Source organism: Felis catus, chromosome E2 (assembly GCF_018350175.1).
Source record: "Felis catus isolate Fca126 chromosome E2, F.catus_Fca126_mat1.0, whole genome shotgun sequence".
NCBI classification, from domain to species: Eukaryota; Metazoa; Chordata; class Mammalia; order Carnivora; family Felidae; genus Felis; species Felis catus.
Window position 1 is genome coordinate 34,450,835 of NC_058382.1, and position 27,387 is coordinate 34,478,221.

The 27,387-nt window shown below is 56.6% G+C and overlaps 1 protein-coding gene and 1 long non-coding RNA gene across 5 annotated transcripts; one reads left to right on the forward strand and one right to left on the reverse strand.

Moving 5' to 3' along the window:
• Positions 1–39: 39 nt before the first annotated feature.
• On the reverse strand, positions 40–23,920 carry CCDC102A (coiled-coil domain containing 102A). 4 transcript variants are annotated; one of them, XM_023245208.2, is made up of 10 exons: positions 23,781–23,865; positions 19,172–19,363; positions 14,754–15,492; positions 12,389–12,615; positions 9,361–9,469; positions 6,774–6,890; positions 6,205–6,414; positions 5,654–5,824; positions 4,496–4,599; positions 40–2,283 (listed from the first exon to the last, which is right to left on the reverse strand). In XM_023245208.2, the coding sequence occupies exons 3-10, from the start codon at positions 15,336–15,338 to the stop codon at positions 2,154–2,156; spliced, it is 1,653 nt and encodes a 550-aa protein (XP_023100976.2). In that variant the 5' UTR covers positions 15,339–15,492; positions 19,172–19,363; positions 23,781–23,865; the 3' UTR covers positions 40–2,153. The 4 variants fall into 4 exon arrangements, with proteins under 4 accessions (XP_023100976.2, XP_023100977.2, XP_023100975.2 ...); XM_023245209.2 differs by lacking the exon at positions 23,781–23,865 and adding an exon at positions 20,790–21,019; XM_023245207.2 differs by lacking the exon at positions 19,172–19,363 and having other exon boundaries at positions 23,781–23,920.
• On the forward strand, positions 23,496–25,191 carry LOC109494888. Its single transcript, XR_002150013.2, has 2 exons — positions 23,496–23,711; positions 24,710–25,191. It is a non-coding gene; the product is annotated as an uncharacterized LOC109494888 (long non-coding RNA).
• The last annotated feature ends 2,196 nt before the right edge of the window (positions 25,192–27,387 follow it).

The window sequence follows — 27,387 nt, forward strand, 5'->3', positions numbered from 1 at the left end:
GCCGATTCCTCATGAGAAGGAAACCCGCATTCTTCTGAGAAGCTTCCCATTGCTCATGTTAGCAATGCATTTAATACAGTTTTCAAAGTATCACGTGAGCCAAAGCTGCTGCCGCCACTACCGCGAACACAGGACGAACAGACTGCGAGCAGGGAGGCAGCACATTCCAGGCCTGGAGAATCTTCCAGTTCCGCGTCTGCCCCCCCCCCCCCCCGAGACTTTGATCTTCCCTTGGAGGCTGATGGGGGAGGCCAGACCCTCTCCTCACTGCCGTTCTCGGGAGCGGCCCTGCCCGCAGACGGGCTGGAATGGGGTCCCTGCTCAACACTCTCTCCAGGGGTGCCAGGGAGTCTGGGGAAGCCGGCCTTGCCTGCGGGTCTGCCCAGGGCCTGGGGAGGCGGCTCTCAGGGCTGCTGTCAGTGACGGCCTGGCTCCTGGGGGTCAAAGGGCAGGCAGCATTTCAGCCCCTTCTGGGACTGACTTCCTGTTTGGGAGAGAAAACAGAAAGGCCCCAGCAGGAAATGGGTCTTCTTCCCTTCTCCCCACAGCGCTTTTTCCGCTGGCTCTGGCCTGTGGGGAAAGACCCATGGTGGAGGGAGGGGGGGTCCCCATGGCTGGGTCTCACCCACTCCTTCCTTTGCCCTTGGAGCCCAGGAGGGAACCTGAGGCCTCTCGGCCATGATAGCAAATCCCACCTCACCAGCACTGCTAGGTCACTGGTCACCAGCTGGGCTCCTGACACCCCTTAGGGCCCAGCACTGGGGCCTTGGGGGCCCCCTCAGACTGGGCCACAAGAGAGAAAGCACGGGGTGCAGCTCCCCACCACAGCCACAGAGTCTCTTTCCCAATTGAAGCGAACTCCTCTTTGGTGCCAGGCCCCTGCTCAGAGCCACAACTGCTCCTTGCATACCCCCTGAGCACAGGGAACTCACCCCTTCTGCCTGCTAAAACACAATGTTGACGGAGCCTCTTTCTGCAGAAAGCAGGCCTGCTGCTGAGAATTCATCCAAGGGCAGGTGTCTCAATGCCACCTAGACTTGCAGATTCAAAAATGTATGCTATTGTGTTTTGAGTAAGTTTCTACCAGATTTAACGTAAATCTGCTGGTTATAGAGGGTTTAGACATTAAGTATCAAAAATAACATGGAAACTACCTGCAATTTCATTACCTAGAGCAGGGCTGGGGTAAAGATACAAGGATTTATTATTTATTGTGTTTACACCTACCTCTGGTCACCTGAACTTCATCCCATGCGGCAGAACCCAGTGGGCAAATCCCCCCTCTCTGGCGCATACCTTCACGTATTTCAATAAGAACTAACCTTTACTGAGCTCCAGATGAACTCATCTTATTCTCACGATAGCTGTATGAGATGTCTAATTTACAGATGGAGAAACTGAGGCTCAGAGAGGTCAGGTACTTCCCCATGGTTGCACAGCCAGGAAGGGGCAGAGGCAGAGATCTGAATCCATCCGGAGCAGAATGGAAGTCTCTTCTTCTCAGATTAGACACACACTGTACCTCTTCCTTCCCCTCATGGGAGCCGGATTCCCGACCATTTAGCAGCTCAGATGTTCATTCATTCATTCTTTTGTATATTCAGTCATTCATTATGTAACCTGACATTCCTGAGCTAGGGATAGGTGTCAGGTGCAGGCTGGTGCTGTCCCCTATACCAGCTGCCCACATCTGCCACACTCTCAGGACTCTGCCTGAGAACCCAAACTCGGTTTATTACAAAAGGCTGAGTTTATCACATTGTACTATAAACAGCTCCACCTGACCCCCAAGCTTCAAAGAGGCAGCCTGGGTCGAGGCCCCAACAGCCCCCCTTGCCATCCCCCTCGCCCCTGCATGAAGGTCCTGGGTGGATGGGGGTGTGGAGAGCGGGCCCGGGAGCAGTCCTGTTTTTATAACATCAGACGGGTCCAAGGACCCCGCGCACATACATAAAATATACATGAATAAAACACAGGTGATGGCTTCCCTTCCAAGAGGTGTTGCTAGGGTGGGACGGTCGACCCCCACCCTGGGAGAGGAGGAAGTCAGCCGTGGCGGGGAACACGGGTGACTGCACCAGTCCGAGCGGCCGGTCCGCCTAGGCACCCAGGGGCCTGTGGCCACGGGCCAGTCCTGTCTGGCCCTGGGAGCTCTAGGCCACCTGGATCTGCAGGTCCTCATCCTCATCCAGGTCGCTGGCTCCGTCCCCGGCTTCCTCGGTGCCGAAGCGAGCGCTTCGGATCTTCCCGAAGAGGGGGGCGTTCTGCTGCTGCCTTCGGAGCCTGTGGGGCCGGGTGACAGGACGGTCAGGGGAGTCTGTCAGCTGCAGGCGGCCAAGCCTTCCCTAGCACTTCCCTGCTGCCAGGACCCAGGCTGGGCCTTTTTCATCCATCACCTCATCACCCATCATCCTCCCAGAAACCACGGAGGTGAGGGAGATGCTACTTCACCCCCGTTTGGCAGACAAGGAAACTGAGGCACAGAGCAGCCAAGTAATCTGCCTAGTCCCCCGGACAGTAGTGAGTGAGGCTGGGCTCCACAGTGGGCTGGGGCTGGAGAGGTAAAGTAGCCGCTTGGGGTCATACTGCTGGGATTTGAACCCACGTCAGGCTCCAAAGATCACAGGCAGAGAGTTTGGGGCTGGGGGTCTGAGTCCCCTACCCCCCCAGGGACAGTGAGAAAGTGCTCCGCCCTCGCTCTTCCCCACATTCAAATTCCTAAAGCCAAACTTTACAAGGGCTGGTGGAGGAAATGCCCATCCCCCAGCAAGAGGCCGCCTTGGCTGTATCTTACTGGAAGGCATGAATTATTAACACGGCAGGGAGGGGCCCCGGCGGGGGCCTCCATTACTGGGCCGTGATTTAGTGAGCTGTCCCCGGAACATTAAAGCACAAAAAGTTGGAAAATAAAACGAGGCAGCGGTCCTGGGCAGCCCTGCCCTCCCCGTTGGAAGCACTTGAGAGGCTGGGTAGAGCCTGCCTGTCCATTTGGGGAGTTTATGGCTCCCAAAGAATGTGGCCAACACTGCGGGAAAGCCCGGGGCTAGGCGGCCTCTGAGGGGTGGGTGCTGTGGGGGTAGAGTGGCCAGTGCCGGTCAGACACCGAGTCTGACTTGGACTCATGCCTGGGCCCCTGCACAACACTTTATGGGTCTCGTCCCAGGCAGACGGGGAAACTGAGGCCAGGTTGGCCACGTCACATGGCTTCAGGTCTGGCTTCATAGCCTGAATTCCCAGCCACGAAAACTCCACACACGGCAGCACATGGCACGTGCTCAGTAAATCAGGGCACAGATGGCCAGGGGGCAGTTTGGCCAGAACACTGGTCCACTGTGTGGCCGTGAAGACACCTACCTTCTTAGGCCTGAGTTTCCTCGTCTGCCAGCTCCCTAGAACAAAATATCTTCTACTTCCCTTCTCTCATCGGAGCATGATTCTTGCGGCACAACATGGGTCCCAAATCTAAGTACCCCCCAACAGCCCCGAGGGGCTCTCCGGGGGCAGAGGCAATAACAGCAGTAGCAGCACTTACTATGTGCCAGGTACTTTTATAAGCCCATTTAACTCACAATAACCACGAGGTAAGAACTGTATCATCCCCATTTTACAGAGGAGGAAACTGACACAGAGTTTAAGCAAGTGACCCAAGCAAGACCACGTTGACCACTGACATAGCTACTAAGTGCAGATTCCCACCACCCGGGCAGCCTGGCTGCAGAGCCCGTATCTCTCTGTTCTGTGAAATAATAGGATGCCACTAAGGGCCCGGCTAGGGCCTGGCACAGGAAGTTGGTCAGTATAGTGGTCATGATGCCCTTGGCTGGCGGGGCACCTACGAAGTAGGCAGGGGCTTAGGCTCGGCTCTCTGTTACCTTATGGCCCCGGGGAGAGTGCAGAGAGTCCAGGGATGGGGTGGTCAGGGAAGGGATGAAGAGTGCTAGGTGGGTGCCCCAGAGACCCTGAGGTCATCCTTCACTAACGCGGTCGCGTCCTGTCCAGAGCTGATGGGTTGGGTCTACCATCAGGGCCGGGGCTCCTCCATGCTTCCCTGCCTTCCGATTCCTCAGCTCCCAGCTGGCCTGTGGTCACCCCAGCCCGGGGACCTTGGGGGCTGCTTGTTCTTCCTGGCCATGACTCTCCAGACCCTTTGTCCCTGCCCGCTGCCCCACCTAGGACCCGACCTCTTTGGCCGCCCTTCCTTCCCTCTCACCACCCGCCCACCTGCCTGCCAGCAGGTCACAGGAGATGATTCCAGGGCTCCCAGCGGGTCTCACTTCCTGCACTCCCCTTCCCTGGTTTCCTGGCCCTGGCCCTTCCTGCCTGGAGGGGACAGGATTCTGGCCCCAGGGGTCTTGGATCTCTTCTTTCACTGCCTTCCCCTCTAGCAGGAGTTTGGGGCTCCAACCCTGACCGGGAGGAAGTCTCTCTGCCCTGTTTCTGTGCCCCGGCCGGGAATCCTCTCCCCGCTGGCCCTCCTGCTGCACGCCGGGCTCACCTGGACTGCAGATGTTCCAGCTGCACTTGTAGGTTCTCGCTCTGCTCCGTCTGCTCGTCCAGCGACCGCTGCAGCTTCCGTGCCTGGTTGTGGGCCTCGTCCAGCTGGTGGGTGAGCAGGGAAAGAGCGTGAGGGTCACCTTGGGCCAGCCACTCCTGCCATTCCTCTGCCTTCCCCAAGAGCAATCCCCGTCTGTCCATCGAGGCCAAAACCAAGGCCCACCTCCTCCAAGGAAGCATCCCTTTGCTCCTCTCCATATCTGCTGCGCCCCTGCCTTCCAAGTCTACACGTCTTCCAACACCCCAAGCTACTGATGCAGCTATCAACCCACCTGCCCGTCTCTCCCTGTGGGTCTGTTTATCTGACCATTCAGCCGTGGAATAGCATCTGTCCATGGAGATACCTACCTGCCTGCCCACTCACCACTGCTTATTCTCCCCAGCCACCCATCCGCCCCGTCTATCTGCTTCCATTCTCCCAGACCACCTATTATCCCATCTTTCCATCCTTCTGTCCTTCTTTCTCTCTGTCCATTCATCCTTCTACCCACCGATCCAATCAGTTATCTGGCCATCTTTGCACTGTCATTTGTCTTTCCACACATCTGTACACTCATCTGTCATTTATCCGCCATCCACTCACCTACCCATCCACCCATCCATCTATCCAATCACCTACCCATCCACCCATCCATCTATCCCAACACCTACCCATCTACCCACCCATCCACTCACCTTTCATACATCTATCGTTACACCCTCTCCATCCCTCCCTCTTCCCTCCTCCCCCTCCCTTCCCCATCCACCTGTCCATCTGTTCTCTCATACTTCTGTTCATCCATCCACGGAGTTACTCTCTCGTCTTTCCATTTACACATCTACGTGGTACCTGTGCCTCCTACACATCCACCCACTCATCCATCCGTTAATCTATTCGGCTACTCATCTCTTCGCCCGTTTTTCTTCCCACGCTGCTACACACCATCTATTTACCATCCGTTGGACGCCCACATCCCGCTCTACCTTGGGCACCTCTCGAGAGTCAGGCTCATGCCGGGCACCGGGGGCCCGGCGCAGAGTGACACAGGAGGGCCCTGCCGCCCCACTCCTACCGCGGCTGAGGTCTGAGGCCACCCTCCGGGCTCCCGCGGGTGCTCACCTCGTCCTCGGCCTGGGCCAGCTCCTTCTTGAGCTCCTCCACCCGCAGCCGCAGCTTCTTCACCTCTGCCTCGTGCTGTTCCACCCGCCGGTTGGCGTGTGCCAGCTCTGCCACCTTCTCCTGGAACTGTTTCTTCAGCTTGCCGTGCACGTGCTTCAGGTCTGCCAGCTCCTGCGGGGCAGGGGAGACGGGGGAGGACTCGGCGTCAGAGGGCACCTGCCTGTTCGCCGCCGTGCCCCCAGTGCCCACAACAAGGCTGCACCCAGCGGGTGCCCGATGGACATCTGGAGGATTAAGAGGCTTAAGCGACACAACGAACAAAGAGCACTGGCGCGGGGCCGGGCTCCCAGTAAAGTGCTCGGTAAGCCTCGCCCCCGGTGGGCACCCAGGAGGAGCAGCTTCTAGGGCGACTGCCACCCCTGTCCTTAGCCGTTACTTCAGGGGTCCCCGGCCCCCAGTGGGCTGGAGCTGGACACCCAGCAGGCGCTCTGCCCTGGCTGCACGGGGCCCCAGGGGTGCCCCAGCCCCGGCCGTACCACCCGCTACCCCACCTTGTTCTTCTCGAAAAGCGCAGCCTGGCTGGCCCGCAGGTCACAGTCCAGCGCGCTGGCTGTCTGCCTCCGCCGCCGGGCCAGTGCCTCCTCCAGGTCCCCGACCTGCGCCCGCAGCTTCTTGTTTTCCCGTTCCAGGCCCAGCTTCTCGGTCTCCAGCCTCTCACGGCGACCCCACTCGGCTGCGTTCTCCGCCTGCAGCCGCTCCATCTGCAACAGGGCAGGACGGGGTCAGGGTTCCGGGGGACAAGGGACAGCAGGGTCTGGGCTGGATGCTCCCCCTCCCCATCTCCTCCTGTAGCCAATTTTGGCTCCAGGAAGCAGATCCGGCTGCAGCAGCTATAATTAACCTGGGCTGATTTCACGGTGTGCAGGATGTGAGGGAGCTTCTGGTCTCTGTGTGGGAGAGAGGCCCGTCACCCCCTGCAGGCTGGAGCCCGGGGTGTGGCTGGTCCCCACCTCAGCGCACAGGCCTGCTTCTTGCCCTCTTCTGAGCGGTCGGCTGATGGAGACAATGCCCCTGGCTCTCCCCAGTCCCAAACTCTCCCGGCTCCCAGCCGCGGCCTCACCTCACCCCTCAGCTCGGCCATCTTCCTGTCCATGCTGGACCGCGCACCCAGCTCGTCCTCCAGGTCTTCGGACATGCGACCCAGCTCGTCCTGGTGGGCCTCCTTCAGGATGCTGAGCTGCAGGATACAGCACAGCCTGGTTATGTGAGAACCACCTGGGTGCATCTGGAACCAGCTCTGGGGGATGGGCTCTGGTGCAGGAACGCTCTGCAAAGAGTCTGAGGTGGGGCCCACGTGGGCCACAGAGTATCCAGAACACAGCGTGAATCCCACCACTTGTGCCATTTCTGGCATCTCACGCTTCCGACCTCATTACCCGCTAGCCTCCCAGTGTCTACTCGTGGCCCCTGTCACCCCACTTTCCACAAGAGGAGCCTAGAAGGAGCTCTTTAAAAAGACAAATCCAATCATACCTCCATCTTTGGGTTGCTTAGGATAAGAACCCGCCTCCTTTCTATGGTCTCATGAAGCCCTGCGTGGTTGGACCCTCGTCCATCTCTCCTCAGCCTCATCTCCCACCTCTCTCCCCTTAGTTCACTGTGCTCTAGGCTCTAGTCCTCAAACACACCAAGCTCCTGTCTACCGCTGGGCCTTTGCACATACGGCTCTCTCTACCTGGTGCATTCTTTCCAAGGTATTTTACAGGACTGACTTTACTCATTCTCAGGCTTTGGCCCAAATGTCCCCTCCTCAAGGAGGCCCCTCTCCTCCTCCCTAACTACAAGGGGTGCCTCCTTTACTCTCTGTCCTACTCCCCAATGGAATGTGAGCTCGGGAGGACAGAGAGCTTGCCTGTCTGCCCACCTTTGTATCCCCGATGGTCTCGGCCCTGGGTAGCCCTGTGCTGGCTGAATGCATACAATAGACCTGAACAGGGTCTGCGTATGGGTGCGGGGCTGGCCATGTCAGGATCGCCTGGGGTGATTCTGGCAGAGTTGCACATTCCCTGTTGCACAGCAGGAAAACCAACAAACTACCACTCTGTGCAACGACACGGATGAGCCTCAAATACATAACAGTGAGGGCAAGAAGCCAGTTACAAAAGAGAATCTTTATAATTATCTGCTAAACTGCACATTCATGTTTTATTCACTTTTCTGCAAATGATGCCACTTCATAATTTGAAAAGATTAAAAAGGCAGATTCCTGGACCCATCCCCCAAAGATGCTGCTTCAGGAGAGTGAGGGTTTTAGGATATTTCCCAAGAGATTCTACCACGGGACCAGCCTTAGTCGCCTCCAGGGCAGTTTCAGGCTCTGAGGTCTGGATCTTTGCACCTTCTGGAAATGCAGCTGATCCACAGGCTTTCTCTGGGTGGCTGCGCCCCCTGGTGGCTATAGGGGCCTGCACAGGAGGCAGTAGAGGCCCCCCACGGGGATCTCTGCCTACCCCGAATCCCCCTGCTACTGTGGTGGAATCCTCTCTCTGCCAGCTGGAGTCTCAGTTTTGTCATTTATAAAATGGGGACATCAGGGTCCAGCCTCCTCGACCGCCCCGAGGCATCAGTGAGAGCACACACTAGGTGCCCGATGAATGCTACATCCAGACTCCTCCCCTTCAGCACAGTCTACAAAGCCCAGTGAGGTTTGGCTCCCCTGTAACCTCCTCTCTCACTACCCTCCAGCCACACTGGCCTGTTTCCTGCACACACTAGGCTTATTCTGGCCGCAGGACCTTTGCATTTGCTGTGCCTTCTGCCAGGAACTCTGCTCCCATATGGTCTCAAAGATGGCTTCTAATTCCTTTAGGTCTTGCCTCAAACATCACCTTCCTAGAGAGGCAGGCCTGCCTGCCTGCCTTCCTTCCTTCCTTTTCTTCCTTCCTTTCTTTCTTTTAAGATTTTGTGAACTTTATTTTTTTTTATACTTTATTTCTTTATTTTGAGAGAGAGAGAGAGCAGGGAGGGGCAAAAAGAGAGACATAGAGAATCTCAAGCAGGCTTTATGCTGACAGCGTGGAGTCTGACCCGGGGCTCGACCTCACAAACTGTGAGATCATGACCTGAGCCGAAATCAAGAGTTGGACACTTAACTGACTGAACCACCTAGGTACTCCAAGAGAGGCTATTCTTTTTTTCTTTTTCTTTTTTTCTTTAAATGTTTATTTTTGAGAGAGAGAGACAGAGTGTGAGCAGGGGAGGGGCAGAGAGAGAGAAGGAGACCCAGAATCTGAGGCGGTCTCCAAGCTCTGCACTGTCACCACAGAGCCCGATGCGGGGCTTGAACTCATAAGCTGTGAGATCATAACCTGAGCCGGAGTTGGACGCTTAACCGACTGGGCCACCCAGGCGCCCCTAGAGAGGACACTCGTGACCCACCACCCCATCTCTCTCATTCTGAGTGCTTCAGAGCTTATGAACGTACCTGCCCGGTTACTGTCGGTATCCCCCGGGCCCCACCCCGTGGCCTCCACAAGGTGAGCTTCTGAAGGCAGGGACATCGCCTGCCCCGGCACCCAGAACAGCGTATGGCACACAGCCAGTGCTTGGCGAGGAAATGACTGAACTCCCTGTCTCCTGCTCCCACTGCCGAAATTCAGCAGCGCGGTGCTGCGTCTCCTAGGAAGACCATCAGCTCCAGGACTTACTTGCTTGAGCATCTCCTGCTTGGTCTTGTTCAGCTCCTCATACTTGATCTTCCACTGGCTGAGCTCCCCTTCCAGCTTCTCAATGTTCCTGCTCAGTGCCAGTTTATCCCTGGAGAGAGGAGGAGGAGGAGAGGCAGACATGGGGGTGAGCTCACTGAGGCCCTCTGCTGAAAGCCCTCACCGGTGGTCTGCACCGGAGGAGTAGTCCGTGTCCAAAGTCCTTGCCTTGGCATTCAAGGCCCTGGCACCCCACACTGTGGCAGGCACCCTGCTTTTGCACTCCTTTTGGAGGGGTACCCCCAACCCCACGCACAACCGCGGGTGCCCGGCTTACGACGTGGGGAGGTGACCGAGACTCCAGGGCAGCGGCCATCCTGGGCAAGTGTCTCAGGCTCAACTGCCAAATATGACATCTGTTCCTGTTTTATGTACTGGGGTTCCCCGTAAGGCTTGGTTTGCACACAGGGTTCTGGAGTTGGAAAAGCTGGAAAATACTGTCCAGCGGGTCTTAGATGGAGGGGGCACTTCCTGTCATCATCCCTGGGTGGGTCTCCTGCGATCCCCACTCTGCACTCTGCTCTGCGCATGCATGAGATGCTGTGAGTAAAGAGCACAAGGCCTGGCCCTGGCGCACAGTAGGTGCTCAACGAAGAGCTGTGCTTATTATCACTCTTCAGCATGCTGTGACTCTCGACTGCCTCCCCCCGCCGCCACCATTCTCAGGAAGCCTGACATGTCATACGTCTAACACGGGCTTCTCAGAGGAGACAATGCCACCTTCTAGGAGGTATGTCTGATAATCACGCATGATCGGGTCATTTAGTGGGCAGGGACAAGGCGTGCCTACGTCCTGCAGTCAACGCCCAGGACATCTTGTGCACCCAGGAACTGTCCCGCATCCCTGTAACGCGTGCATGTCCTGTTGGACATCCCTGGGTGTGAAACGGATCTGAGCCTTGAACCTCAGGCTGATTCCCATATAAACAGAAAGTATCTTTGGTATAACGTGGTGTTCCCCAGGAACAGAATCGCTGTGTAAATTGAGGGAACGTCGCGCTCTGCTTTGTTCAGAACTCTACCAAAGGCTGTTCATCTCTCAGGAAATCTGGTCACCAAAGAGACAGCACTTGTGTATTTGAGTTATTAACCCCACACACCTGCACCTGCCGTTTTTGTAGCCGCCCTGGGAGGTGACTTTACCTGAGTGAACACACATAAGGCTTCAGGACAGTGGCTGGCTCGGAGTATTTGCTGGTATGGTTATCATCACTATCATTCTTTATAAAGTTACCAGATGCTGACTACATTTGACCCTGAACACCATAGATTTCAACCGCATGGATCGACTTACATGCACACTTTTCAATAAATATAGTACAATACTGTAAGTATATTTTCCTTTTCTTTTTTTAAAATGTTTATTTTGAGAGAGAGAGAGAGAGAGAGAGAGAGAGAGAGAGAGAGAGAGAGAGAGCGCGTGTGCCCAAGCAGGGGAGGGGCAGAGACAGAGGGAGAAAGAGAATCCCAAGCAGGCCCCGCACTGGCAGCCCAGAGGCTGACGTGGGGCTCGAACTCATGAACCGTGAAATCATGGCCTGAGCCGAAATCAAGAGTCAGAGGCTTAACCAACTGAGCCAGCCAGGCACCCCTTCCTTTCCTATTCTTAATGTTTTCTTTTCTCTAGCTTACTTTATTATAAGAATACAGCAGATGATACGAATAACATACAAAATATGTGTTAATCAACTATTCACATTATCAGTAAGGCTTCTGGTCAACAGTAGGCTATTAGTTAAGTTTTTGGGGAGTCCAATTCTGGGGAGTCAGATTTTCAACTGCACGGGGGGTGGTCAGTGCCCCTAACCCCCACATTGTTCAAGGGTCGACTGCATTTCACTATTTCTTCTAGGGGAGCTGGGCCTGAGCATTTCCATGTCACGATACATATATTTTATGATAGGCTCCCCTCATTTCTGCTTTAAATTTCAGTTAATGAAACAGGTTGAGTTTTGTCTGTTTTGCTTAAACAGAAATTTACGGTCTCACAGTTCTGGAGGCTAGAAGTCCAAGGTCAAAGGTGTCAGCAGGACTCGTTCTGTCTGAGGCCCACGAGAGGGAATCTGTGCCCTCGCTTCTGGGAGTTTGTGGGCCATCGTTGGTGTTCCGTGATTATAGAAGCACCACACTGACCTCTGTCTTCACACTATCTATGCATTTAATTTCTGGACAGAAAAGGGGGTGTTACAAAATATTCTTTGCAATCAGGCCTGTGCCCTGATCAAGGTCACCGGGAACCTCCCTGTTCTAAATCCACGGGTCAGAGCTTAGTCCTCTCCTTACTTGATCAATTCAACTGTTCACTGCCTCCTCTGTGAAACAGGTGCTCCTGGCTTCCCTGTCCCTTCCGGGACTCCCTTCTCCTGTCTCGTCTCCTGCTTGGCTCTTCCTCTGATCTCTAAACTAGGTTGGCTCCAGGGCTCCGTCTCTGACCTCCCTTCACCCGGCTCGTGGCTTTACCAGTATCACCTATTCACTGCTGACTCTTGAGTTCTTACCTCCAGCCCAGATCCACCTCACGAACTCCAGACTCCTCATCTCCCCAGCTGTCTCCCTGTCATCTCAGACTCAACCAGTCCAAACCTGAATTCCCATCGGCAACCCCTCAACCCCCCTGACTGTCCATGGCACCCTCTCCCTGCCGGAGAAAAGCTCCGTGAGGCCAGGGGTGGGGAGGTTTGGTCGTATTTAGAGCGGTATCCTCACTGCCGAGCACGGGTTTGCCAGAGTAAATGCACGACACATATTATTTAACTAATGAATTATTAAAATAAGTCAATAAACCAAACCTTGCACTGGGTCCTCCGGTAGAGCACGCCGCTCTAAAGTTCCAAGACTCAGCCCTAAGTAGTGCCATTCACCTGCAGCGAGCCTCACGTTCCACAACCCTGACTTTCATTCTGTGATTCTGAGGGTGCCCTGGTGTGGCCGGGTCCACCCCCCGGGGCCCTGCTTCCCTCCCAGGACTCACTCTCGCTCCTTGAGTAGCACCTTCTGGGATTCATCTAGCCGCAGCCGCAGGGCGGTCAACTTGGATGCACCCTCTTCGATGGTGGCTGTGTCTTCCCAGGGCAGCCGGCTGCGCTCCTGGCGGCCGGAGCTGCCCCGTGGGCCCCCGGCCCCCACGCTGCGTGCCTCCCAGCAGCCCTCGGGCTCCTCTGGTCTGCTCTTCAGCAGGCTCTCCACTAGCTCCAGTTCCTGTGGGGACCAAGGCGGAGGATGGACCAGTGGCAGCTGAGCCCCGCTCTTGGCCAACCTCCTGGCCTTTCCCAGGCCCGGGGTCTGGGATCAGCTTGTAGGTAACCTTGGGCGAATCACACAGCCCTTCTGGGCCCCAATTTCCTCTTCCGTAGCCTGCCTCTCCATCCCTGGAGAAGGAGAGACACCCCCTCTTCTGGGCTTCCCCCTTCACTTCCTGGAACTGTGCATTGAGTCAGCCACCAATGTATCCGAGAAGATTTTGCAGGAGATGGTGAGCTCCCTGCCATTGGAAGTATGCAAGCATATGGTGGGACACTGGTGTGAATGGAAGCAGAAGCAGGGACACTTATAATGGATAAGAGCTAGCTTCTCTCAAAGGGAATTCCGGCTCGAAGATCCCATTCTTCAGGTGCCAACACTAAGGCACCAGGAGATATGTGACATGGTAAAAGAGGCACAGGCAGGCAGTCCCTGTGAGCAGAACCAGTTCCCAGACAGGAAGCACTGAGGGATTATTAACTCAGTGCCAAGCCCTCTTCCTCTCCTCCAGCCTCCCCCTACCCCTTGGCCCCTTCAGCCTGCCCCTGCTACACCCATGGCCTGTCTCTGACCACGAACCCGAGACATCCATGGACTCTTTTCCAGCCTGGCTTCCCTTGTGACCTTTCTAGATGAGTCTAGGCCAACTCCTTCCTGGTCTGGCCCTCCGTTTCCCTATCTGGACTGGGACAGTGGCCCTGGGAACTACCTGGGGAGAGAGACTCTACTCCTAATGTACCTCAGACTGTCTGGGTGGGGGCCTTGGACGCCACCTGGTCCAAAGTCCTGTTTCACAAACAGGGAAACAGAGAGGGAAGAGGCTTTTTCTGAGTCTCAGACCCAGACCCTGATCACCACCAGCAGCCCCTTGGCTAGGCTGGAGGAAAAAACCTCAGACTGTAATCCCAAGGTTCCTGCCACTGCACTGCCACCTCCGGGGCTGTGACTGGCAACCACAACAAGGACAGGTCAGGAATAGCACCTGAGGCTGGCTGACAGGAGCTGTCATTATCTGCCCCAAAGAAGAGCAATGAATGCCACCTCCGAACACCAGGCAGGCCTGGGGGGGGGGGGGGGGGCTTCAGCCACCAGGAGGCAGCAATGCCCACTCCAGCCTGCAGGGATGGAAGGGGAGGGAAAGGGGCAGCCAAGAATCTGAGCTGGAAGAGCTGGCCTGTCTGGGGATGGAGCTGGGAGGAATGTGAGTCTGGACTCTGCTCCTAGAAGGCCTGCTGGGTCAGGGGATGCTGCCCTCCACACCCACCATTAATGCTCCAGCCAGACTGATTATTACAGTGGGTCCTGGAGTTCACCTGGTTCAACTACCCAACGCCCCAGTCACCAGCTGGCAGACATTGGTACTTAATCTCTCTATGCCTCAGTGTCCTCATCCACAAAGCAAACACCTCTTGGGATTGTGCGAATTAACTAGATATGGCACACGCAGAGTTTAGTGCTCTGTGTAGGTGCCCACTGAATGACGGGACCTGTTATTCTCAGCCTCTGGGCTTTTGCATGCCTAGGATGTCTGCCTGCACGTTTCACAGCTAATTCCTCCACATCCGTTTAGTCTCAGCTGAAATGGGACCTCTTCCAGGAAAGCTGTGAAGCCCCCTTCCCAAAGCCTGGTTCAGGGACCTTCTCTGTGCCCCTATTGCCCTGACAATCCCCCATCCCCTCAGCTTTGATGACGCGGGTTATAGATGTTCACCCCTACCCGCCCCCCATTCAAGCTGAAAGAATGAATGAATTCAGCTGCGATGCTAATGGACGCCTACTAGGCAACTGTTTGGATCATACTTCTGCCCCAAAGGGACGATTTCATGGTTCTGTTGACTGCTCAGATGTGGGAGTGGAGGGACCACCAGGTCCCAGGCCTCGCCACCCTGGCGATCTCCCTCTCCCCCGAAGAATGGCCTCTTGAGGCCCTGGGGAGCAGAGGCCGACCCAGGGGAGTGAAACCTCCCAGGGGACCAAGCCCTTCCTTATCCCCCTTTCGGAGTCTCGCAGCGCTCCCTTCCGGACCCCGGTGTCAAGGCCCTGCCCAGGAGCCCACCTCGTCCCCAGCCCCACAGCCCCACCCGCGCGCCGCGCACCTGGCTGCCCTGGGGCACTTCCGACCCGACGTCGCGCACCGGCTCCTGCTCCCGCTCGGGCTCCGGCCCGTCCGGCGTCCTGTCGGCGTTCCCCCGGGCGCCGCGCAGCCGCGCAAGCTCGCGGCCCCGAGCCTCGCACTCGCCCTGCGCCTCCTGGCGCTCGCGCCGCGCGCCCGCCAGCTCCTTGGTGAGCGCGTCCAGGCGCTGGCGCAGCTGGCGCACCTCCTCGCGCGCGCGGTTGCGCTCGGCGCGCACCTTGCTCCACTTCTCGCGCCAGTTGGCGGTGCAGTCGGACCACCAGCGCATCGTCTTCTCCATCTGCGCCGCCCGCGCGCGCGCCTCCTCCAACTCCCGCAGCCGCAGCTCCTCGCGGCTCTCCCAGTCCCCGTCGGCCAGCAGCGCGGGCGCGGGCGGCAGCGACAGCGCGGGCGGCGGCCCCGGCGAGGGCGTGCCGCTGGGCGGCGTGGGCGGCAGCGAGTCGGCCGGCCCCATGCGCTCCGGCGAGGGGCTGCCCAGGATGGTCAGGAGGCTGCCCTTGGACAGCTGCGGGGACTCGGCCAGTCGGGGGCTGGGCCCGTGGCTCATGGTGCGACCGCGCGGGCGGGCCCTGCGTCCCAACTCCGGCCGGACTCAGGGGCGGCACGGGGGACGCCCGGCGGAGGCGATACGACTGTGCATGATGGCCACTGCTCCCCACCGCTCTCCTGGCCACTGGGTGGGGGACGCTTCTTCCTTGGACCTGTGGGAGAACACAACCGTTATTAGGTCGTGGCTACCACCTGTCCATACCCATAAGATCAGACATGGGAAGGGCAAAACCGGCAGCGGGAACCGCATGAGCAAAGGCAGGAGGGGGGAAACGGTCTGCTTCAGGAAAGTCCCAGTGAGGCTGTAGTGGTGAGCAAGGGCCTGTAACCGCTTCCTCACTGGCCTCCAGACACCACCCTATGGTCCCTTCACCCTGCAGCCGAGGCAGCTTATCTGAAACCTTGATCTGCTCTCCCTGACCTTCAAGTCCAATCTCACAAGGTGAATGGCTGGTACTACTTCCCCATCTCCACCCCAAATGCAGCATGCGTGCTTGCTGAAGGAGTCCCCTCCCTGCCTCTTGCTGCGCTGGGCTAACTCTCATCCCTAAGATTTATCTGAATATCATCTCCTCCTAGAAGTCCTCCCGGACCGCCTCAGGCCAGGTGGCCAGCCCCATCTGTGTCTCCATCATTAGTCTAACCAACCTCACCTACCATTGATCTGTATCCCTGTCTGCTCCCCATCCTGTGAGTTTGCTGAGGGCAGGGGCTGGCTCTCGGCCACTGTTTTAGTCCCAGCATATGATGACAATGGCAATGACATTTGTGGAGGGCTGACTACAGGCCGGGTACCATGCCTAGGGTCTCATTTATTTCTCTCAATAGACTCCAGGGAGATGACTGCCATTTACCTAAGGGGAAAGGGAGGCTCAACTCAAGGTGGGTTAAAGCCTCGGATTTGATCGCAGATACTGTGTCTGGGAGCCCAAATGCAAACACTGGTGAGGGTTTGGTGAATGCAACACGTGTTCTGGTGGTATGCAGTGTGGGGTGTGGCGTGGTGAGGGATCGGTCCCACTGCTGGACTCTGCTATTTGTGGGCCCCATCACTTTATTTTTTTTCTTTTTTTTTTTTTCAACGTTTTTATTTTATTTTGGGGACAGAAAGAGACAGAGCATGAACGGGGGAGGGGCAGAGAGAGAGGGAGACACAGAATCGGAAACAGGCTCCAGGCTCTGAGCCAGCAGCCCAGAGCCCGACGCGGGGCTCGAACTCACGGACCGCGAGATCGTGACCTGGCTGAAGTCGGACGCTTAACCGACTGCGCCACCCAGGCGCCCCTTCCCATCACTTTAAAAGAAGCGAGATGTGGGCCCCTGGGTGGCTTGGTCGGTTAAGCATCTAACTCTTAATTTTATCTCAGGTCATGCTCTCAGGGTTTGTGGGTTCCAGTCCTGCAGCTGGGCTCCACACTGATAGTGTGGAGTCACCTTGAGATTCTCTCTCTCCCTATCTCTCTCTGTCTCTCCCAACCCCCTCTTTCTTAAAATAAATAAACTTAAAAGAAAAGTGAGACGCATGCCCTCTCTCTGTCCCCAGCCTGTCCCCCTCTCCCTCCATTGTGGCCTTGTGTTGACTGCCAGCAGCAGCCTCTCTTGGGACATCATGCTCTTCCTTCCCCATTCAGCAGAATGTGTCCCACAAATCCTCACCCAAGGCCCTGCCCCGATAGCCATCCCTTCCTTTCCAGTGCGCTTCTGGCGGGACTCAGCCTCACAACCAAGTGCCTCAACACCAGCTGCTCCCAACACTGCCTGGCCAGCCCTCTCTGTCCCCTCTTCATCCTCCTCCCACCTCTAACCCCCACTCTCAGCAGGTGATCTAATGTCATAGTTGCAGTGAAAAGGGAAGCCATCAGATTGGCACTCCCTCCAGGTCCTGTTCCAAGGCCCATGGCCCCCTTCTCTCTGGCCCTAAGAGGATGGAAGGGCTGTCCCTCTTTGGGTCAAAGGTCCCCTCTCCGGTTTCTCCCATCTCTGCCAATGATGCCCTCTCTAGGCCTCACCCCTGCTGGAGTCTCTCCTGGCACGATCCCCTCCCCCCCTTCTCCCCTCCTCTCTCTCCTCCCTGTCAAGGCCCGTCCACCCTTTCAGTCTCTTTGCCCTCTCTCATCAGGCCACGCCTGGCTGGTTTCCGGCCACACTGCCCTACCTACCTACTGGGCAAGTCTCAGCCCTCGCCGCTGCACCCCCTCTAGTGTGGGCATCGTCAGCCTCTCCTGCTTTCCTGCGTCACCCTCATCCAGGACGCCGTGCCCTCCAGGTCTTCCTCCTACCCTCCAACTGCTTCCCGCCAGCCTTCCCGGGACAACCTGGGTGCATCTGTTGAGTGGCGGCATCATCCAGTCCTGGGGCTCCTTGTCTCTCACCACCCGGCCTGAGCCACCCTACCATGTCGTCACCAGCCCTGAATCTCTCTCTCTAGCCCAGGTGCCCCACCGGAACCTCCCACGCCTCTACCAGGATGTTCCTCAGATAACTCAGACTCAGCCTGGCTGAACTGGAACTCACCTTCTCTGTTCCCTCCACAACCAGCTCGTCCTTCTGGATGCCCCCTCTGGGAGAAGAGCACTTCCTCACTCCTTCATGCTGTGGAGTACATTCTGGAATCTTGCTTTCTCCCCACGCCCCTCATCCCGTCACCTCCAACTCCTGTCGGTCTGTCTGCCACATGTCACAAGGATCTATCCACCTTCTTCCTACTCTGTCACTAACCTGTCAAGGCCACCACCATCATTTCCCACCTGGGTGAGCCCAGCCACTGCCTCTCTGCTTTTCCCCTGGAACCACCTTTGCCTTCTTCAAATCCATTCTTTTTTTTTTCTTTTTTTTAAATGTTTCTTTATTTTTGAGAAAGAGACAGAGTGTGAGTCTGTGGGAGAAGCAGGGTGGGAGGAGTGAGAGAAGCAGAGAGAGAGGGAGACACAGAATCGGAAGCAGGCTCCAGGCCCCGAGCTGTCAGCACAGAGCCCGACGCGGGGCTCAAACTCATGGACCGCGAGATCATGACCTGAGCCGGTTGGACACTCAACCGACTGAGCCACCCACGTGCCACTCTTCAAACCCATTCTGAACAGTGGCAGCCAGAGTGAGTTTTAATTTAATTGTTTTTAAAGTTTATTTATTTTGGGGGAGGGGGAGGGGACAGAGGATCCGAAGCAGGCTCTGCGCTGACAGCAGAGAACCTGACACAGGGCTTAAACTCACAGGCGGTGAGATCATGACCTAAGCTGAAGTTGGACACTTAACCGCCTGAGCCACCCTGGTGCCCCCAGAGTGAGTTTTTAACAATGCAAACCTGGGGGCACCTGAGTGGCTCAGTCAGTTGAGCATCTGACTCTTGACGTCAGCTCAGGTTGTGATCTCGAGGTTCACGAGGTCAAGCCCCGACCCAAGCACAGAGCCTGCTGGGGAGTCTCTCTCTCCCTCTCTCTCTCTGCCCCTCCCCTGCTCAGACGCTCTCTCTCTTAAAATAAACAAACATTTTTAAAGAACACCAACCTTTGGCCACGCTTTGTTGTTGGCAATAGCGGTGACCCCCCTCTAGCGTCAAGTCCGAGCTCGCTCCCTCTAGGAGTCCCAATCACAAAAATCCTTCAATCCCACCACTTGTTCGCGGTCTGCACCACCTGCCTCCCACCCCCCCGCCCCCCAGCCCTGCTCCCCTCACTTGGCTCACGTTCCACGGCCCTGCTCTCGCCCTGGCAAACTCCCTCAGCGCCCCAGCCCCTCTCCTGTTCTTTTCTCCCCAGGCAGTGCCAACCTAGGTCACCTCCACTGCTCTGCCTGTCTTGCCTCCACCTGTGCAGCCAGACACGCGGGTTTTACCGTCAGGTGGAGCAGTTTACGTTCGTGACTGCTCGCGTGTCAGTGCTGCCCGGCGATCCTCCTGTATTTCTCTCGTCCGTTGGATGTTTGTTAATTGTCTGTCCACCGTCACCAGGCATCGGTTCTAAAGGCCCAGCTCTGTCACCAACCTCATGTAAGCCACTGCCCCTTTTTGGGCCTCCGTTTCTCCGCCTGTAGAATGCGGGTGGCGTGGGAGTGAGGGAGCCCAGTGCTTCCTGATCAAGGGATTTTTCGGATTCACCTAGATCCTTGCTTAAAATGCTGTTCCTGGGCCTTACCTCCCCCACGCCCTGCCACAGCCTCATGGTCAGTAGGTGTGGGGCTGGGGATCTGCATTTTTATAGTCCAGGTTGGGGACATTTGAGTACATGGTGATGCCTCGTCACCACCCCTAGTTTCATATAGACACACGTGTACGTCTCGATGCCAATAACAGCTACACAAAGTCACACACCCAGACACAGCCATACGGACCTAGCTTCCAGTTCCCCATACACCACCACCTCCCTGGCAGGCTGCGTGCCCTCCGACAGGCTCTCTGTGTGTGCAGTGAGGTGGCTGGCCTAGATACCACGTGCATTCGCAGACATCTTCACACACCCGGACACATCTGCAGACACGCATGCAATCCCACACACTTAAACGCAGACACAGAGCGACACGGGAAGGCACGTATCCTCAGGGATGGACCCCTATGCACGCACCATGGTACGGATGCATGGAGATGCTCCCCTGTAGATACAGAGTCACGGAGGCACCCGAAGACGCGCACGTGAAAACACACCGATGGGTACACACGGACACGTGCCGATACTCACCCCTAAGACAGACAGATGCACACGCACACAAACACACACTCCTCCTCTCCGCCTTTCCCTGGCCCAGCTCCACGAGAAGAAGCTCTTGGAAAAGAGAAACAATGTGCGGGCCTGAGGGGGCGGGGAGGAGGCAGGAAATCCCAGTGCCAGCCCTGTGCTGGTTCTGGGGTGTGGGGGGGAGGTCCGCCAGGATCCGGCTGCTGGGCCCTTCTGGCAGCCCCTAAACTGAGAGGGTGGCAGGGAGGGGGCCACTGCCATATCCTCTTGGCCTCCGGGAGCTTCCAGGCCTGGCATGGGGCTCGGCAGTGAGGGGGCGGGGGTGGACTCTTTCCAGGAATCGCAAGCCTGTCGCTCAGGGGCAGGGCAGGCGCCACCCAGGCCCCTAATGGCTTCCAGGCGCCCACACTAAAGGCAGGGGTGGGCTCCAGACGGAGCTCCCGTTGCCCTTCCCGGCAGCCTGGCTCAGTCTCTCCTGGGGGCTGGGGGAGGAGGAAGGGGAGCAGCGGGGAAAGAGGGGCTCCGAACAGCCCTCCTGCAAGCCCAGAGTCCCCTGGGGGCCGTGTGTACATACGTGTGGAAAGCGGTGGGGGTCCCAAGGTTGGCTTTCTGGAGAAGCCCACCCCCCGGCACACCAGGAACCCTGCACCCCACGTAGATCCCGCGGCAGCCAGACCCTGCCTAGCAACACCTCCCCTCACCCTCGCTCCCATCCCACTCACACAACACAGCCCCGGGGACACACACACAGAGCCCTAGTAACGGACGCTCACCACACTCACCCAGAGTCGTGCAACACAGAGGCTCAGGTCACCAGTTACAGAGACAGACTGCTGCCGCCCTGCCCTTCCTGCCCCTTCTCCACCAGGCTCAGTGCCTTCTTCCCATAGGGTGTGTGGTTTGTATGTGTGTGTGTGTGGCCTCCTGCTTCCCCTAGGGTGTCACTACCCCCCAAAGAGCAGGTCGGGGAGGGACCAGCCACCACAGGCCCCAGAGAGCCTTCCTCACCCCACCCTCCCCTCTCCTGCCTCCCACCAGCCAGACGGGTCTATTCCTGCTCTAATCCTCAGGGTTTCTGCTCAGGCTGTTCCCCCCACTCGGAACGCTGCCCCTCAGTCTCCGAAACCCCCACCCATCCCTCAAGCTCAGTTAGTTCTGCCACCTCCAGGAAATGCCTCGATCTCCTCAGCTCCAGCTCCTCCTCCCCAGAGAGCACAGCCCTACAAACCGTCGCAGCCACATTTGGCCAGCTGCCCTCTCTTCTTGCAGCGCAGGCTTCCCGGGCCCAGACGGGACGCTTGTGCCACCCACAGCTTCTAGGACAGGCCTTGAATACAGGATTTGCTTCAAGTTGGCTGGCGGGTGGAGAGCAGAAGGCTTAACTGTGACCTCGCATCCCGTTAGTTGGGCAGTCCCCCTTAGTGGGACTCAGAACTCCCGAACCGCAGCCCCACAGCCGTCCTCACTGCTGCAGGAAGCTGTGGGCTCACTCTAGGACAGAAACTGGAATCTTTTGATCCAATACTTGGCTCAGGCGAGGCCCTCATCTACTCTGTCCACAGAAAGTGACCAGTGGCTCCTGCTGCTTGTGTTACTGTCTAGAAGGTCTCTCCCTCCTTCTTTCTCCATCAGCAAACTCCTACACATCCTTCAAGACCCACCTTTACTTTCCCCTCCTCTGGAAAGCCTTCTCTGATCTCATATAGAGCACGTGAGTGTTTCCAAAGCACTGGCACACCACCCTGTTCTTAGGCAATGGTCATAAGGAAACCTTGATCTCTCTGGCTGTCCGCACAGGGCCCAGCATACAGCAGATGACACATAAATACTTTCTAGGTTGATGGATAGAAGATCAACAGTTAGGGATCCCCTTATAAAGAGGGAGAGTTGAACTGTCCTAAGGATAAAGAGTCATTTTGTAGCCAGACTCCAAGACAGGCAGGTGTGTGAGCCTGTCTGTGGCCAAGGTCAAAGTCAGAGGTCATTTCATGGCCAGGTTAGGGATTGGGCCTCTTACTTAAGCTTAAGTGGCCCACAGGAGGACAACTTTGTGTTTTGTCTTTAGCATGTTTAGATGACTCTCACTATCCAGCTAGAGAAGGGAGCAATGCTGAAGGCTGGATGGGGGCCAGCTGAGGGGACTGGGGGTTACGCAGCGGCCCAGCTCTTCCCTCAAGCTAAGAACCCCGCTGTGTCCTTCCAGAACCTTTCAGGTGGCGCTCTGGAGCTGCCCATGGCCACAGGCCTGGCTGTGGGCAGGGAGCAGAGCCCAGCAGGAAACCGCAGAGGACAGCCTGATTGGATAAGTGCAGGGTCCAAGGCTGGTCAGCCCACAAACTGCGGGCACCTGTCCCTCGGACCTGCTGCCTGGGCTCCAGCCACTGGATGGCCAGGAGAGGAGGGAGGGAGGGAGGGAGGGAGGTAAGCAGGGCCTGCCAGCTAGACCTGAGCCCCTGGGGAGCAGACTATCCCAGGCACCCCCATCTCAGACGAGGAGCCACAAAGATGTCCTACATCACTGATTAGAACTCCTTTCTTTACAATGGACCAACTTAGGTCCAGAGGAGCAGTGACTTGCCCACGTCCACCCAGAGGACCAGCAGCAAAGCGGGGGTGGGGGGGGGGCTGGACTGCTGGGATTGGATCCTTCCCCTCCTGGGCTAAGTCTGCCTAAGGGGCATGATGCCCCTGGGAACACTTATAAGAGGGGGTCCTCAGGCATCGGGCCAAGTGGCCAAGCATAGCTGGTATGGGAGAGAGTTAGAGCCTTTCACGGGGGCCGGCCGGCCTCTCGGCGACTCCTTGAACTATTCGCTTTTGTAGAGCAGACATCCCACCAGTCAGGGCTGTGCCACTGGTAGGCTGTGTGATATCTGCAACTCTCTGTCTTGTCTGGGCCGGTTTCCTTGTCTGTACGATGGCGAGAGGCACTAACAAGATTCCTAAAAGCTCTGTCCAACAAAGTGGGCAGACCTTGTGCCACCTGAACCGACCAGAGCCAACCCAACCCCCACACAGGTCTGTACAACCCTCACTTAAGACACAGAAACAGTAGCCCAGGGCGGAGAGTGGGTTTGCCAGCTATCATCAATTGGCACTATTAGAACGGTGGGGTAACTGAGGACCACTCCATTCTCCCCGCACTGAGCCATCGCTCTAACTGCCCCAGCTCCCTCCAGAAATGAGCTTTCTGCCCGCCCACGGCCAGAAGTCGCGTCGACCCTCACTTCCTCGCCCCTTCCCCAGCAGCCCCGGTCCGGCAAAGACGCCCCGCTCCCTCTAGCGGCTGGCGGAGGGCAGAGGGGGCTCCCGGCCCCAGGCGGCGCGGTCCCGCCCACCCCGCCGCGCGGCCCCCATTGGCGGCCGCCGCGGGCTTGGGGCGGTGGCGCCGCGCTCCGATTGGCCCTTGAACCCGTCCATCCCGCACTCGCCATGGTGACCACGTTGGGTCCCCCGGGAGAGTTCCAAATTCCGCCCCGCCCGCCGCCCCCCTCCCGTCCGGTCCCGGCCAGCAGCATTCCGAAGGCGGCCCTGCCCTCCCCCCCACTCCCGGCAACGCCTCTACACCCGAGGCCTGGGGCCCCGGGAAGTTGGGGAGCCCCGGGAGAGGGCTAGGAAGTTCTCGGAGTTTGGGGGTTGCTGCGGACGCTGTGCCCCTCTCCTCCAGCACGCCCCCCAACTTAACCCCTTCCCTCCCGCGGAAGGTTCGCGGCATGGAGGGAGTTCCCGGGACGCAGTGGCTAGCTGCCCCCAGCGCTGCCGCCCCCGCTCACCTCAGCCGGGGACCCGCGGGCTCCGGACGTCCGACCCGCCGCGGCTGGGCGGAGCGGGCACGGGGCTTGCCGCGGCCTCCGCCGGGAGGGCCGAGGGAGGGCCGCCGAGTCTCCTCCTCCCTCCCGGAGGGAGGGGAGGGAGAAGAGACGGCGGGGCGGGGGCGGGGGCGGTGGGCCCCGGCAAGCTGCAGCCCCAATGTGACCCGGGCCCACCGAGTTGCCGGGCTGGAGGCACCAGCCTGATTTGGAGGCGAGGGACACGGGCCGGGGCGGCGGGCTCTGCTAGAGAGGGAGCGGGACCCGGACGGAGGCCCCACCTCCGCCTGGGGCCGAGGGTGGGGGGGGGTACGAAAGGCAGGGTCTGGGGGCCCCCGCGGGGTTCGGCTTTCCCGCCTCAGGCTTCCAGAGCGCCAACGACGCACTAGGCGCCCTGCAGCCGAAGTGGGCACCGCCTGTGCCGGGACAGCACGTGGGGCGCGCTTATCAAATGTTCACTTTTGTTACCTGCATTCTTCCTAGTGCCAGCTCTGCCACCGAGTGGCCGTGGAGCAGCAAGTCTCTGCCCTTCACAGGGCCTCAGTTTCCCCTTTGTACTACAAAGGGATTCACCAGAGTAACCTCACGCATGTTGAGAAGCGTGGGGCGGCACTTGGCCCGCGGTGGGGGCGGGGAGATTTTCTCCGAGGTGCTGGGGTACGCCCAGCCTGGGACAGGAGCAGGCAGTTGTCCCCAGGCAATTACGGTAAGGCGCGCTCTTTTGTGCGCCCAGTGGCTGTGGCACTTCCTCCGCCCTTGGGAGTAAGGTGGTTGTGGTTTGCCCGCGAGATGGGGGATGGGTGCCAGGAGGGCTTCTCATCATATCCTGTATCTGGAGGGCGACTGTGGTGAATCCTCTTTCTTTCTTTCTTTCTTTTTTTTTTTTTTTAAAGTAAGCTCTAGGCCACCTGTGAGGTTTGAACTCATGACGCTGACATCGAGTTGCATAGTCCGCTGACTGAGCCAGCCAGAAAAGCCCCTGCCATGAATCCTTCTGAAAAGATCACCAACACTTCACGGAGAGAGTGGAGGCAACAAGACCACATTGGGACTCTACCTTGAAAAGGAAACGAAAAATGATGAAGAAAGACTAGCTTTAACTCACTAACACTATTTAGATTATGATTGCAACCATGCAGACATTAGAATGAAGAGTTGGTCCTTTACTGAAACAGGGTCATTTTTGCAAATATATTTGAGAGTTTCACGTGCAAATGTTGCTCTGAATCCTTTGGTAGTCTAACAATTCTCTCTGGAAGGACGCGATCATTTCTCTTTAGCCATGTTCTCTTCCTCTGTGGACAGCTATGCCTTCATTTGTCCCATGTCACTTTAACCAACTTCATGAAGCCCTGCGCTTTTTGCAACATTTGCAGTTTTGCTTGTCAGTTCATTTGCTTCTTACTTGCGTGGTTAAATGCTGATGTCTGATGGAGACAGATTTGGGGAGAGGATGTGGTGTTGGAGAGAGATCTAGTCCGTAAATGTTGCGAGGCTGGCCTTTGCTTTGCTTTGTACCTGGGCCTGTGAGAGTCAGTTACTAAGTACTCAGAGGACAGAGATTCTCCCCCTCTTTTTTTAAAAAAAAAGTGTTTATTATTTTTGAGAGAGAAAGACAGAGTGCCTGAGCAGGGGAGGGGCAGAGAGAGAGAGGGAGACACAGAATCGGAAGCAGAATCCAAGCTGTCAGCACAGAGAGCCCAACGCGGGGCTGGAACTCACAAACTGTTGAGACTGTGACCTGAGCCGAAGTTTGCTGCTTAACCAGCTGAGTCACCCAGGTGCCCCAAGACTTCCCCCTTTTAAACTTGAGGAAATGCTCCGGGTGGGGGGGGGGGTGGGGGGGGCTTTTGGCTCAGACTTCCCCGAAGTCCACAGTGGGTAAGGACAGCAATGGGCCAAGAACCCCCTGGTTCTTTCCCAGGGTTTCTGGAGGTGACAGTAGGGATAGAGGGATAAAGAAGGTTGAAGAGGTCGAGTCAGTGGTGAAGCTGAGCTCCAATGAGAACATCACAGTTGGGCCCTCTCTCCTAAGAAAGGAAGTAGTCCTAGGAGTGTCTTGCAGGGGATGGGGAGATCCCACCCAGTCATGGAACCAAGATGGGTACTGACCATAGGCTTGGCAGTTCGTATGAATTATCTCAGTTTTAAAAAAAAATTTTTTTTTAATGTTTATTTTTGAGACAGAGAGAGACAGAGCATGAACCGGGGAGGGTCAGAGAGAGAGGGAGACACAGAATCCGAAGCAGGCTCCAGGCTCTGAGCTGTCAGCACAGAGCCCGACGCGGGGCTCGAACTCACGGACCGTGAGATCATGACCTGAGCCGAAGTCGGACGCTCGACCGACTGAGCCACCCAGGCGCCCCATGAATTATCTCAGTTTTAAGCCACCCCGCGAGTTGTTATCACCAACTCATAGGAAAGAATCAGAAGTCAAGTGACAGGCCCTGGGTCACAGAGCCAGAAGGTCTCAGCACCCAGATCTGACTCTTTCAATCTTACCATTGTCACCCCTGTCTCTGAAACCACACACCCAGACTGCCCTCTGGATGCATCTAATCTGGTGTCAACCTCCCAGTGGCCCCACCAAAGGGGTTCCTTCCCCAGCTCAGCCTTCGATTGAGGTTTGTATTGGTATTTCCCACATTCCAGCATTTCTGTCTTGTACCTCTGCCCCCACTTTTTGCCATCAACACATAGCTCTTTTCCTTTAAATAATTTCGTTTTTCAGGATGTATGTGTATTTTAGGGTAAGCAGGAAATCTGTATCAGTTGCCATAAATAGAAGAAAATCACAAAAATTAATGTCACGCGAACAAACAATGCTACTAAAATCTAGCTAGAAACTTGCTCTTTGTTAAATAGGGGCATTTTTCACAATAGCCAAAAGGTAGAGGCCACCCAGGTGTCTGTTAGTGGACAAATGGATAGATGAAATTGGTCTGTACATTCAAAGGAAAGTTACTCAGCCTTAAGAAGGAAGGGAATTCTGATACATGCATGGATTGACTGTAAAGACATTACGTTAAGGGAAATAAGCCTGTCACAAAAGGACAAATATTGTGTGATTCCACTTCTAGAAGTTTCCTAGAGTGATAAGATTCAGAGTAGACTGGTGGTTGCCAGGGGGCTGCAGGGAGGGGGGTAGGGAAAGTTGCTATTTAATGGGGACAGAGTTTCAGTTTGGAAAGGTGGGAAAGTTCTGGAGACACATGGTGGTGAGGATTGTATAGCATTGTGAATGTACTTACTGCCACTGAACTGTCCACTTAAGAAATGGTTAAACTGGTAAATTTTATGTATATTTTGCCACAACAAAAAATTATTAAAAATCAGGTATCTAGTTTTCTGAGTCCAATATAAAAGATTGAGAACTGAAAAGATAAGGACACAAGGCAGTAGTAGAGACAAGTTAGAATTCAGCTCTAAATGGAGGGTTCTCCTGGATGCAGCCAGGATTGAAAAACAATGAACAGCGAGTGACTTCTTCATGGTGTGACTCAGTTTAGGTAATGTCCTGTTGGGGGTCCCACTTACTGTCCTCTTGCAGATCACGGGGTGAGTAGCCCCC